Genomic DNA, 14920 nt, shown 5'->3' on the forward strand with positions numbered 1-14920 from the left:
AGGGGCGGGTACAGCCCGCCCCAAATGGGCGGTCTGTAACCCGCCTGCATCCTGCATTTCATTTTTAACACTATAAGTGAGAAGAGTATTAGTGCCAAAATTCATTATTGGTGTGTGCTAAATGCATACACAACTAGCATCCTTTATTTTAGAAGTGAAATTTTTTTTAGAAGTGTAATTTTCATCAATCTGAAAAAAAAAAACCTTGGTAATACTAGTAAGCTCACTCTTTTGTTTGAACTGAATTCTTCCTTCTTTGCATATGGCAATCACTTGTTAAACTGATGGCATACATAATGATGGAAAGTGGTGCCTAGAAGAGAAAGGGCCCATCGCCTTTTCTGGATTGCAACCAGCATTCTAGATGGATGTGAAATTAATACTCTGAATATTCATATAGTATCATGCCTGAGTTTTAAGCACTTGTCATATACCATCTCAATGGTTACCGCATTGGAATCTCCATACTGTTTTGGAAGGGCAGATGGCTTAAAGTTATATGTAGCTCAAGGCTAGGCATGTTTATTCAGAAATACTGTAAGTGCTGCTGAATTCATTGGGGCCAACTTTCCCAAAAATATACACATAAATGCAACTGTAGCATCTTCACAGCTATGAGAAAAGGGGGAACAATTTTGTCTCATGGCATAAACCCAAGTATGCCCAGAAAGGAGAGTAGATTCCACAGCAAGGGTGGGAAACATGTAATCTCCCAAATACCACTGGACTGCAATTCCCATTAACCTTAGCCAGGCACAGCCAATGGTAAGGAAGATGTTACAGTTCAACAATGTCTGTTAGGTGGATCCCTGTGAGATCAAAAGTAGATAATCAAAGGTCTATAATGCCCACTAAGTAATAATTACCTTGGGCAAGTCATATTTTCTCAACCTCAGGGGAAGGCAATGGTAAACCTCCTCTGAAAAAATCTTGCTAAAAAACCCCCTTGGTGTTGCCATAAATTGGAAACAACTTGAAGGCACACAGCAACAACAGCCACCAAAAGGATAGTGGATTCTCCCTCATCATAGATTTTCAGAGCAAGAGGTTAAGACAAAATAACGTATAAATCTCCTTCCAGTGCTATAAATACCAAAATTAAATAGCTTTTTTTTCTTCTAAACTAGGCTGTCTGAATCCCTGATCTGTATTCACACCATGCAATTATAGCAGTTCAATAACGTCACGGATCCCTCCTACAGAATCTTGGGATCTGTTGTTCTGTTAAGTACACAGAATTTCAGCAAGAGAGTTGTAGTGTTGTAATGTAAGGGAATGCAGGGAATCCTAAGTGCCTTCCCACATCCCTAGGATCCTTTCAGATGGATTCATGACAGTTATAGTGGAATCATAGTATGGTGTGAATAGAGGCAGATTTCTATACAAACAGGCAATATCAACTGAGGCTCTGTCATGAGACTTAGCAAGCCAATTGGCTCCTCTTCTCAGAACCACAATTTTGCATCTACTCTGGTTAGTGGTCTCTGGAATCTTAGATTGAAATATAAACTTCCCCTGAGTTTGAAATTTGGCTACTTCAGTGCTGGTTGTTAATCTCTGAAAAAGGGCAGCCAAAATTATTAAGCAGCAGGACATCTGAGAGCTTTTCAGGCAAAGGTGATGGGATCATAACAGAGGTGTAAGAAACATTGATTGGTATGGAAAAAAGGAGACAGATAGTATGGTATAGTGGTTTAAACATTGGACTAAGATTCTGGAATAGCAGGGTTTGAATCCCTGCTCAGCCATGAAAACCCACTGGGTGATCTTGGACAAGTCGCACTCTTTCTTAGCCTCACAGGAAGGCAATGGTAATCCTGTCTGAATAAATGTTGCAAACAAAACCCCAGGATAGGGTTGCCATAAGACAAAGTTAAGCTGAAGACACGTAATAACAAAACAAAAAAGGAGAAAATGGGTCATCTATTGATGATGAATGATGGGAGATTCAGGACAGATATAAGGATGTACAGTGGGACCTTGTTATCCGCTGGGGTTTGGTTCCTGGATTCCCAGTGGATAACAAAATCCGTGGATGCTCAAGTCACATTAAATATAATGGCAGTAAAAATGGTGTCCCTTATACAAAATGGAAATTAAAGATTGCTATTTGGAATTTACACTTTTTTTTTGAATATTTTCAACCATGGATGCTTGAATCTGTGGATAAAAAAATCTGTGGATAAGGAGGGCCAACTGTAACACCTTCAGACAAACTACATTTAGGATTTTGCTACCACAAGGTGCAGCAATGGCAAGTAATTTTAAAAGAGGATTGACAAAATACATGGAGGATAAGGTTCTGAGTGGCTATTTATTATGGGGCTATTTATCACCTTCATATCAGAAACAGTATGCTTCTGAATTGCTTCTTGCCTTGGACTAGAGCAAGGGTGTTCTGTTCTTGGAAACAATACTGTTTTGGACTGCCACTTCCAGAAATCTGCAATAACATGCGGAGTTAGTCCAAAAAGTAGCCAACTGTAGTTTTATTGCCCTCATCACCTGCCTGTGGGCTTCCCAAAGGCACCAGGTTGTCTGCTGTGGTTATAATTCTTTGGTATGACCCAGCAGAGTTTTTTTTTTATGCTCACAGTTTTACATCTGGCTGCTTGGTGGCATTTGGGATGCTTGTTGAAGAAGAAGATGATGAAGACGACGAAGAAGAATTAGCAGTAGTAGTAGTATTACAAGTAGTAATAGTAATGGCAGTAGTAGTAAACTCTACTAACCCTAAAATCTTCCTGTCATTTTAATGAAGTGAATAAAATATTAATAAATTAGCTGGTACAACATAACAGGTTTCAAGCATAAATTCACAGCCATGAGGACTAGGAACATTACTTAAGTCCCTATATTGTTTCCAAACTCTTTGGGAAGGATGAATTTGTAGGATCACATGCTGTCATCATGGATAAACAGAATACATTTAACCTTCCTGCTCCCCTTAAACGTTGCACTCCTCTATTTTCCTCTTGGATTACTGACTTCTTGGTATTTGGACAAAACTGTGTCTTAATACCCAAGGTATGTGCATTTCTCAGGTCAAACTACACAGTAGAGACTCTTGTTAGCCCAAAGCTTTTGGAAGGCCTAGATCTCAGGAAAAATTCACACATTAAATTTAGGTTGTTGCCAACTTCCCTTTCACTACTATAGTCACCCAGTGTTTTCAAACCAGATTTTGGGGTAGGGGGGTTCTTTACAGGCTTGTAGGCAGACTGCCGCCAGCCACACCACCTCTGCGCTATTATTGAAGAACAGTAGACAAACGCCAGGACCTTACTGGTGCCATAAGCCATCAGTTGCATTTTTCCAGGCTTGTACAACAGTGTGAAATGAAAGCAAACAAAATCTACTAGCTCTAACCACCCTATTTGCCCCATGTTTTACTTCCTTCATGGCTACCATGCCTCCTCCTCTTCCTGTTGCCACTGTGTGCTGGTGTGGTGATGCCAGCATAATACACCAACTAGATTCTGAGCAGAGTCAAAGATGACTGATCTAAGACAGCCTCTGCAATGCCTTACACTGACTGAGATCTATTCACCCTCCCTGCTAACTTCATGTTATTTTAATGACCTTTTTTTTTTCAGTTTCTTTGGCTACTGAGATAGAATGAGGTCTCTCATCCTTGCCCCTTTTAGTGGAGGGGGAGGTATTTACTGAACCATGTGCGTCTCCCCAAACAACTGAAATACCACAATCCTACACCCACTTACTTGGGAATCAGACTCACTGACTTCAGCAAGACTTAACTACCAAGTAAACATGCATAGAATTGGGCTTTAAAAGAGGTAGTGGTTTCTGGTAACAGGGCATTAGGGACAGAGGGATGGGAACTGTGAAGAAAGGAAGAGAACAGAACCATGGAATTCTGTATCTCTACTGCCCAGATCCCCCTAATCTGACTGACTAATCTCCTTCATGACCCAGGCAATCCAGGAGCCTTACTTCTCACACACTTCCCATATGACCTACTCTTCTTTTCTAATCCACTAGCCCCGGCCCACCCACAAACCCCTTCCAAAGAATCCAGGAGTTCCATCCCTCTAGTATACTAGATGCTAATCCTATCCAAAAAAAACTCAAAGGACTCCTGGCTCGCCACCCCTACAGTCTAACCACTACATCCCACTTCCCTCCCTCAGAGCTCAGGACTTCCGTTCCACTTCCCACCACTGCCAGCCCTGCCGCTGCCACTGCTGCTGCTGTTTCTCCCTCAACGTATGAGGACGTTGATCTCAGTCACGCTGGCTTCCATGACGTTCTCAGCCGTAGTCTTCCCATGCTGTTCCTTGAGGTGGCGCCGGATCGCAGGCTTGTGGGCGAAGCGCACATCGCAATAGGAGCAGCGGTAAGGCCTCTCGCCGCTGTGGAGGTTCATGTGGTCATGAAGCGTGGACTTTTGGGTGAAGCATTTCCCACAGATGGTGCAGGAGTGTGACTTTACACCACGGTGGACATTCATGTGCCTGTTGAGGTTGCTACTATGGTTGAATTGCTTGCCGCAGCGGGGGCACATAAAGATGAAATGGTGAGCCCTCATGTGGAAGACCAGCTTCTCCACGCCTTGGAAGACCTCCTCACATTTGGTGCAACGTATGATCCTTGAAACACCACTGCCGCCACCACTTCCACCACCCCCTGTTGCTCCTGAACTTCCACCTCTCCCCACTGCAGGAAAGGTGGAGAAGGGACGCCCACTCAGTCCCGCTAGCACTATCCCCATCCCACCACCACTGCTCTGACACTCAGCTGCCACAGCTGCTGCTTCACTGGTCTCCTCCAAGTAGCTTCCTCCTGGGATGATCAAGAGGCCTTCACCCTCAGCATCCTCAGAAAGGCTGTAGGAGGCTTTCACCACACCATGTTGAGGTTTCTCTGGGGTTGATTCTGGAGACGATCCCATGGTTTCTGCCACCGTAGAGTTGACTTGAGGCTCTTCCTGGTCTCCAGATCCATCCTTGTTCCACCCTGGTGGGGGAGAAGAATCTTTGCCCCAAGTCTGTTGGGGAGAACTTTCCTTGTTCCAGCTCTGTTGGGGTGACATATCTTTGTTCCAACTGCTGCTTGTCTGTTGCTGCTGCTGCTTCTTCTGTCTCTGGGCCACCTCTATGGCTGACTCAATCTTCACAATGCAGATATCAGAGACAGCATCTTCATCTCCATAATCATCTTCCTGGTCCTCATCTTCATCCTCTGCCTTCATCTCCAGTTCTTCTTCCAGTGGGAACTCCAGCTTCACAGGGCGCTGCATGGATCTGCGAAGCATAAAGATACTAATGTCAGTACAATGGGAAGTCTAGCTGAGAGCTGACCTACGTGTTTGCCTTAAACCCTCTTCTAATGTCTTATGGCTCAAGGTCACCTAGCAAATTTGCAGCTGACCCCGTGTTTGGATCTAAGTGCAATGGGAACCAGTAGACCACACCATTGCTCAGTACACACTATCTATTCCAGCCTTCCCAAACACAATGGCCTCCACTTGTTTTAGTCTACAACTTCCATAATGCCTGACCACTGGCCATACTTATGGGAGGTGCAGACTAATCACCTGAAAGGCACTGTGTTGAGAAACTTTCCTTTAAACCAAATCAAAGAGTGAGTCTATGTATGCCAGGGGAAGAGAACCTGTGGACAATTCCCAGCTTCTCTGATCACTGGCTATCCTAGCCAGAGTTGATAGGACTTGAATTTAAATTAAATCTAGAGGTTCAACGATTTCCTATCCTTCATTTTAGCCAATGAAGTCTATTCTGACTGACTGGCAGCATCTCTTTAAAGTTCCACAGAAAAAGTGGCCATTGTTCTTGTAAGTCATGGGTTGGACTCCAAAAATTCTGAGCCCCATATTTTGTTCCTCGCCTGCCTGGCATCTGATACACCTAGAACATTGACAGGAATCATGTGGTCCTCCAGATGCTGTTGGACTGCAACTACTATCATTCCATAATTTTGGCTGTGCTTGTGAGAGTTGCTAGGTTTTGCAGTCCAGCAACATATGGAGACACACAGTCGTCCCTCCACATTTATGGGGGTTAGGGGTGCAAGACCCCCGTGAATGTGGAAAATCCGTGATTAACTCGCCGCCCCAGGAAGCCAGTTAAAAGGACGGATAGGCTGGGGAAGAAGAACAGGAGCATGTACGCTCCTTCCTCTGCCCTCTCATCCCTTTAACTGTCTCCCTGCCCCTTTTCCAGGCAAATAGCTGCCTTTCCCCAGGTGGTTCTCCATCCTGGAAAGGGGTAGAGGACAGATGGGGAAAGACACCTCTCAATTCTGGAAAGGGGTGGGGTTGGCTTCTGCACCCTTCCTGGCTGCTCCCTGCCTCTTGGGCTTTTTTTCTCTGAAATCATCATCGCTTGCTCAGATAGAGGATGTAATATGTAAGTCATACTGGACAAATGGAGAATTTGTTTTTCCTGGCTTATAGTGCCCAGAATCTTCTAACCACTCAGGCTAATTCCTGTGATAGCTGGGGTATAATGGAAACTGGACATCAAGAGAAGTCACGTTTCCAAGCCCTTGGCTATCACATCCACTGCAGAAGAGCAGCAGCCACTTCCACAACTTTTCTTCCAAGTGATTGTTCACAAAAGGGGTTGCCACATGCCCCCTATAAATTACATCCTTCTCATGACTGCATTCTCAGAGATCTGGGAAACATTTTATACAAGTGATTCTGTGCCTGTGACCAGCATTTTTAGCTTAATTTAACACACCAAAATAGATTAAGGGCTCTATCACACAGTGCTATATTCCACTTTAATTGCCAAGGCAAAATCCTATGAATTTCTGGGATTTGCAGTTTAGGGAAGGGCATGTAGAATTCTCAGTCAGAGAGCTCTTGGGCCTCACGAAACTACAATGTCAAAAACCCACAGAATGTTGCCATGACAGTGAAATATAGCACTATAACAGGGTAGCCTAGTAGGGTCTACTACAGCTAAAGCAGATATATGATCATTACTGTGGCTGCCAGGAGATGGTGCTATTCCCTTACTTACCCAACATACTTTTTCAGCAGAGTTAAGCAATCATCATTGAGAACAATAATTAAGATGCTTGCCTTGGTCACCTGTGGCAGTTAGGAAGGACCTTGACTAGCATGGTGTAGTGGTTTGAAGACTCTAGAAAACCAGAGTTTGAATCCCTCTTCAGACATGGCAACCTAGTGAGTGACCTTGAATAAGTCACACTCTCTTGGCCTAAGAAGAAGACAAGGGCAAACCCCTTCTGAACAAATCTTGGAGCCAAAACCCCATGACAGGTTCACCTTAGAGTCACCATAAGCTAGTAACTTTTATCTGCAAACATGAGAGGAACATAAACTTTTTAACAAACCTCTTGCGTGAGTGTATTTTGCGGGTTGAGGTAGAGGTAGTGCAGCCCACCACGCTGGGGGACTTGGACCTTCGGTGGCTTCCATATTTTGCAGTCTCTTCTTTGAGGCTGATCTTGGGCTCTATGAACTGGGACAGGGCGTTCCGACACTTCTCCACCACGTGCTCCATTTGCAGATAGCTAGCCGCCGTCAGGTAGTTGACGATGTCTCGAACGGCAAACTCCAGGGCACCAGTGTAGCAAGAAAGGAGCAGGTCAGCGACAATCTTGGCGCTGTGCATGAGGGAAACCTGGAGCTCTGAGGAAGGGTTGAGGAGAAACTGGTCCCTGAGGAAAGGAGAGCAGGCGGCCAGGATGACTTTGTGGCCCCGGAACTTGAGGCTGTCAGCTACGATGGTGACATCGCAGAAGCGCTCCTCTGAGCGGAGCTGGTTCATGTTGCGCAAGGTGGCAGCCTCATGCCCAGGGAGCTGGAACCGAAGGAGCTCCACACCAGATGCCATTGGTCCTTAGCAGGAGGGAGAAGAGGGTCCAACTGTTTTGTGTGAGGGGAAGGAAAGAGCTGGAAATGCTGAGGACTGGAGAGTCGCTGAATACTGAAAGCCAAGGAAGAAAACATAAGTTTTGGCACTGTACATTGAGGCTGGCATACTGTGGTTGCTGAAGCCCATTTTTGTCATCCAAAAAGCCCCCTACCAGTTCCACAAGGGCCCCTAATATTAAAAAATTTGTTGGTACACTCTTGGAGATATTTTCAGACAAAAATTATACAAAAACCCACTCTTCCAATGCATTAAAACATGGGAAAATACCTCTTACACAAGCATCCCAGAACCGCATACTTCCCACAAATGGGAGCCCTATGGTACAGTGGTTAAATGCCGGTAGTGTAGCCACAAGGTTGTGAGTTCGATCCCAGGGGCTCCAAGGTTCAGCCTTCCATCCTTTCATAGGTCAGTAAAATGAGTACCCAGCTTGTTGAGGGCAATTGGCTTACAGACTGTAAACCACTTAAGAGAGTACTGCGTTCACTGATAAGTGGTATAGCAATGTACATGCTATTGCTACAAACAGGGCTGCCAGAATGAAAACTGTAAACATTTCTTGTCCCCTTAATGGTTGTGTAGCAGAACGCATGTCAGTGAGTGTGGCTTGGTTCCTGGTTGTGTGATAAGCCACACCTGCTGATATTCCCTCTTCTACACAGCCATTAAATGGACAAGAGCTGTTCTCTGCACAAAAAAGATTTTCACACTAAAAGAGGATAAAAAGAGGGCATGCATGTACTACATTTTATAAGATTACTGGATTTCCCAGAAGTTTCTTGGAGTTCAATTGCTCTCTAAAATTATCAAAATGCATCTTTTTCATTGCCATCATGCTGAAATTCAGTGGCAACAGCTCCAAGAGGCTCTGGAGGCTACAAAAATGGCTGTATATGGCTCATTGGTCATATCTTGCTCATTTTTGCTAAAGAAGACGGTACACTAAGCACACTTATGACTGTACAGTGAGAAGCGGTGGCTTTGCCAGTTCCTTCTCTGAAATATAGCCTACAGCACCAGGTATTCATTGGTGTTCTCCCAAGTACGAAACACAGCTTTAGCTTCCAAGATCAGACAGGACCTGTTGCCTTCAGGGTATCTATTGAGAAGGTAAAACACTACACACCTGTGTATGTATTTAGTATTTTAACTTCAAATGTCCTAGAGCACAGAACAAATGCCAAATAGATCAGTGCTGCAATTAAAATGCTTCCAGAAGGTAAGACCTTTTCCAGATTTTTCAATCTACCAAGAGAAGCATTTTTCTTGTATGGAAACCTGCACATATTTTTTTTCACCCCAAACTTTTCAGTTCTTAACCCATCACCCAAGTTCCAATTTCTCTCACATACCAAATTATACACTTCAGTTTATAACAACAGTTAAATTGCTATCTATTGAAGCTTTTATTTAGGGTGCCATGGCACGTTGTCATTGCCGCTGCTTTGTGCCTTCAAGCTGCATTTGACGTACAGCACCACTAAAGCAAACCTGTCACAGGGGTTTTCTAATAAGACTTGTAGAGGGGGTTGGTATTTCCTTCCACTGAGGCGAGGAGTGTGTGACTTCCCCAAGGTCACCTAATGGGTTTCCATGGCCGAGCAGGGGTTTCAACAACAGTCCCCCAAAGTCCTAGCCCAAAACGCAAACCTCTACCCCACACTGTTTTTTGAGATGTTGCTGTTAAGTTTTTTTGCATGGCATTTGCCTCAAAATGAGTGTCTTTGCCTCATTCTGTTGTACTTGAAAGCAGGAACCTTCTAAGAAAGAAGAATGTGGGCCCTTCCCAAAAGAACCTTCACCCATTTGGGAGAGATGGAATTTAATGAGAAGAATGGCTTGTGTTATTGGTTGCATCCTTATGGATCCAGTTTACTATTATTACAGCATGGAAGGATAACAGCTCCTGTTCTACTGTGGGCATGGAAGAAGCCCTCAGGCCTTGCTGTTTTATGCTGTGGTGGATCTGTTAATCCTGAAGGTGCTACAGGAATCTGCAACTGATGAACCTCACTTCCCCTTTGAAAACAGTGGCAGATGCACATGTAAACAGAGGAGATGATTCCAGCTCAGAGATGCAACATGTTTCTTTATATGCAGAAGATCCTCAGTGGTAGAGTCTTCAAGAAAGATCAGAAGAGAAATCATGTAATAAAAAAATATTCTCCCTGCTTCTTCTCTTTGTCCACAAAAGAGACATTGTAGACTATTTTAGTTTCAAAACACACTGCAGAAATAATCCAGTTTGAGATTGCTTTAACTGCCCTGGCTCAATGCTAGGGAATCCTGGGTAGTTTATTGTGGCACCAGAGCTTTCTAACAGAGGTTAAATGTTTCACAAAACTACAATTCCCATAATTCCCTAGCACTGAGCCAGGGCAGTTCAAGGGGCCTGAAACTGGATTATTTCTCCAGTGTGTTTTGGACTCAAGTCTTTTATGTTACCATTCCTCCATCCCACTGATTTCTCCTATACATTGACATGACGGCACAATAAATCTGTGTTTATTATGACAAGAAGAAGCCTAACTTCTTCTATCCACACACACACTCTCCACCTCTTCTCTTCTGGCCTGGCTGTAAGAAAACTAGGACTTTCTGTAGGTTAATTTCAATATCCCAAGGCTTCAGCCTTTGGTGAGAAACAAAAATATTGTTAGTGTCTAGCTTTAAAACAACAGAGTAGCAGAAATGTGCTCATCTCACCATCTTTCCAAAGAAAGTTAAGAGAGGAGGAAGATGGAAAATACCAACTGTTGAAAATCTTTGAGAGAGAATGTTAGTCCCAAAGGGGGAGTGACCTAAGTCACAGGGTTAGTTTGAATGAGAGAGAGAGAGAGAGAGAGATTTTGTATGCAGGAAATCCCTATCTATCTAAAGCGGGGGGGGGGGGGGGGGGGGGGGGGAGAATGCAAAAATATTTCAACATTTTCAGCTTCCATTGTTAAACAAAGTAGAATTTAAGGTTTTGATAGCACACTGAACTGTAGCTAACCTTAACTGTGGCTTGTTTGAAACAAGCCAGCTTCATAAACCACTTGTTTCAAGTCAAGAAAGTTGAGACTTTCTGCAATTTGCCAGGTTTGGACAGCATTACAAACCACAATAAATCCCAAACTGAATTGAACACTTTTTGACAGTCTTCTCAGGGTTGAATCAGAAGAAAATTGGGAAGGACGAAAGAGAGACTAGGGAGAAACTTCATTCACTCATAAACCATAGTTTACTGTGACATCCAAACACAACCAACAGTTTAATCCCTCTCTTTTGGTCAGGGTCCATACACAACAAAAAGCATTTTTTCTGGCCTCTACTTCCAAATTTCAATATGCCCACTACACCTTTTATGTACTGCAAAATAAATACCTGTATACATATGCTGGGACCTCAAAATTGTACAATGCATTGATGCTGATGTTTTATTTATTTTTAAATGTCCATTTCATCTTCCAGCCAAAACAATGGCCAGCCTACACATTTCAAGTGCTCAAACACCAGAAATCTTGGGATCTGTGGATTCACAAGACATTTAGCCTTCTCTGCCAAAGAGTGTGGTGCCTCACAAAACTACAAATCCCAGGATTCTGTAGGATAGAGCCATGGCTGTTCAAGTGGTCTCAAACTGCATTACTGCTACAGTAATGTGCATTTGACCAGAATATGGAGACATTGGGATGGTGCCACTGCAGAGGCATGCAGCATGAATTACAGGCAAGTGATAACACACACACACACGATTTAGAAGCCAATGTGGCATAGTGGTTTGAGTGTTCGACTACGACTCTGGAGACCAGGGTTCAATTCCCAGTCTGGCCATGAAACCCACTGACCCACTGTGCGGCCTTGGGCAAATCATACTCCCTCAGCCTCAGGAGAAGGCAATGGCAAACCTCCTCTGGAGAAACCTGCCAAAAAAACCCTGTGATAAAGTTGCCATTAAGTCAGAAAGGACTTGAAGGTACACATATTTTATATCCCAATTCCCCCCCCCCCCCATGGGATTCAAAGCACAGAATGCCTTCCCCTGCTAGTTGCAGGGTTGTTTTCCCAATGGACGCGCCTTCTTCTGTATTGCCAGCATGGCATAGTGCTTTGAATGTTGGACGACCGCTCTGCTGATCAGCCGTGAAACCTACTAGGTGGCCTTGGGCAAGTCACACTCTCTCAGCCTCAGAGGAAGGCCGTGGCAAAACTCCTTTGAACAAATCTTGCCAAGAAAACGCCAGGATAGGTTCGCCTTAGGTTCATCGTAAATCAGAAATTATTTGAAAGCACACAACACACACAAATTATTTTAACATCTGGAAATGCAATAAAAGAAAATAGCCCTCTGTCTGGTGGCAAGCAGGACACAAACCAAGGCCTCACAAATGCTGCCAAAACAAAGCTTTCGATGCTGCTCCTTCCTCCCCTTTTCAGACCTTACCAGAATTGGTTGCACCATCGTTTCTAGTGCTTCTTTCCCCACCACACGCCCCTTTTAGTTAATTAACTTTTTCATGCTTTCTAAAAACACACATGTGCATACCTTTTCTTTTTGCACTTTCCTCCACACAGGAATACACACTCACACACACACACACACACACACACACAAACAAACGTCTCTCCACAGTTTGCAGCTTTGACTTTTGCGGCTTTGATTATTCATGGATTTTATTAATATGTTCTCTCCAGGAATATCTAGGTGCTCCAGCGCAACTCTATGGTCCACTTTAACCAAAAGTTTCACTGAAGGACTTAGAGATTCCTAGAGAGAACACTCCACTAGGCATTTGTAGCTCCTCCTGTGCAATTCTATGGTCAATGTCTGGCAGATGTTGACCAGAGTTGCACTGGAGGACCTAGAGATTCCCAGAGAAGTGTTTTCTCACAGAGTGTTCTCTCTCTGGAAGGTTTTTCCACATTCACAGAGGTCCTGTGCTCTAACCCCGGCAAATGTGGAGGGACACACACACACAATCGTCCCTCCTTTCTTGCAGACATGAGATCCATGCTCTTGAATATTCACAGAGGGGCGACCTCCATTATTCCCAATGGCATGCACCCCGGCGGCACACGTCCCATGCGTGCTTGCAGGCACGTGCACCATTCAGGCCTATGGAGCTTCAATATCTGCAAGTCTCCATTTTCATGGGGCGGTCTGGAATGGATCCCCTGTGAAAGCGGAGGGCCAACCGTGTGCATATACTCTGTGTGTGTGTGTGTGTGTACACACACACCAAAAAACTTCTACTACCATTATTATTATTTATTTATTATCATTTATTATTTTTAGATTGTAAGCCTGAGGGCAGGGAACCGTCTAATTAAAAAGATTGTGTGTACAGCGCTATGTAAATTTACAGCGCTATATAGATAAAGCTTAATAATAATATCTCATATCCTGCCTTTCTCTCAACACAAGGACTCAGTCTAAGAATTTCCTCCTCCTTGAATGGAATTACACACACACACACACACACACACATATATATATATCAAGAAGGAGCAAATTTGTAGATTGATAGGGAACTCTCTTTATACATACATATACTATATACATATACATATATATACATATATATATAGTATACATATACATACTATGTGTATACAGTATATACACACACACATAAATTTTTAAAAAGGATGATACAATTTAAAAACACAATCAAAAAGTATAACTATGAAATTTCAAAAAACCACAATTAAAACACTTCCAAAAGTTAAAGCACTTATGAATTAAAACAGAATGTGTTAAAAATATACAAACCTGTAAAATTTTAAATTATATTTGCAATACAGTACATTGCCTCAAGAAAGGGTTTGGGGGGGAGAGAAAAGAAACGCAGCTTGTTCACATATTACTTCATATTTGTACCCTTTAAAGTGAACACAGCGTTTACTATATATACATAAAAACAACAATAATAATCCCCTAATAATGTGTTATTGCACTTTTGCTAGAGGGCCAACACAGCAAACCCTGGATAGGTTTACACACAGTTAGTAAAGCTTTTTCTTTGGACAATATGATCTCCATCCTGCATTATTATTATTCCTCCTCCTTTGTAACCAAACTCCAGATGAGCTTCCCAATCCCAGTCCCAAACCCAATCCTAGTCCTACTCCCAAACCCAATCCTAGTCCCAATCCCAGTCCCAATCAACTTTTTCTTTGGACAATATGATCTCCATCCTGCATTATTACTCCTCCTCCTCCTTTCTTCCTTTGCAGCCAGGCTCCAGATATCAGTCCCAATCCCAATCCCAATCTCACCTTGCACTCTGCTCCCCTCTCTTTTGCAAAGGGAGACTGGGAAAGAGAGAGGGGCTGGGGCTGGCCCCAAATGGCCAAACAAGGAGGTGAAAAGCCACAGAGAAAGGAATTAAATGGGAAAGAGTGGGAGGGGAGGGGGGCTCCTTAAAGGGGAGGGGATATTTGTCCTCCAGGCAGAAAAAGAACAGGGGAAAAAGGTCAATGAAAGAAAAGGGTGGAGTGAAGAAATCACGCCCCCAGCATGGTGGGCTGAAGGCTGGATCCAAGCACAAGGGGGGAGGCGGGCGCCTTTAAATCCACTCCCACTTTCCCCTTTAAGGCCGGTGACGTCATAACTGTGCGCCGGGAAGACTGAGAGGGGAGTTTTTTTGTTTCCCTCCCTTCCAGCCTCCTCCAAATCACCTTGGCAACTAATAGCCCCTCCCCTCCTAAAAGGGGATGGCTCTCTCCCTCCTCCCTCCATCTCTCTCCCATTGAAGGAGGAGAAGGAGGAAACCCTCTTAGACTGAGATATATATATATATATATGTACACACACACACACATATATATATATGTACACACACCACACATATATGATTTAGAAGTCAATGTGGCATAGTGGTTTGAGTGTTTGACTCAAAAATATATTCACGCACAAATATATATACACACAGAGATATATAAACACACACATATATATGTACACACAGTAACACACACACATATATACAGATATATATATATACACACACACACACATATATATACATACATATACAGTACAC

The 14920-nt window shown here is 43.5% G+C and overlaps 1 protein-coding gene across 2 annotated transcripts; it reads right to left on the reverse strand.

Annotated features, from left to right (window-relative positions):
• Positions 1-2081: 2081 nt before the first annotated feature.
• ZBTB12 (zinc finger and BTB domain containing 12) lies at positions 2082-14614 on the reverse strand. Of its 2 annotated transcripts, none has more exons than XM_042449115.1 (3): positions 14154-14614; positions 7348-7943; positions 2082-5264 (listed from the first exon to the last, which is right to left on the reverse strand). In XM_042449115.1, exons 2-3 carry the CDS (start codon positions 7848-7850, stop codon positions 4223-4225), a joined length of 1545 nt encoding a protein of 514 aa, XP_042305049.1. In that variant the 5' UTR covers positions 7851-7943; positions 14154-14614; the 3' UTR covers positions 2082-4222. The 2 variants fall into 2 exon arrangements, with proteins under 2 accessions (XP_042305049.1, XP_042305050.1); XM_042449116.1 differs by lacking the exon at positions 14154-14614 and adding an exon at positions 13648-14147.
• Positions 14615-14920: the final 306 nt, after the last annotated feature.

This window comes from Sceloporus undulatus, chromosome 2 (genome assembly GCF_019175285.1).
Source record: "Sceloporus undulatus isolate JIND9_A2432 ecotype Alabama chromosome 2, SceUnd_v1.1, whole genome shotgun sequence".
NCBI classification, from domain to species: domain Eukaryota; kingdom Metazoa; phylum Chordata; class Lepidosauria; order Squamata; family Phrynosomatidae; genus Sceloporus; species Sceloporus undulatus.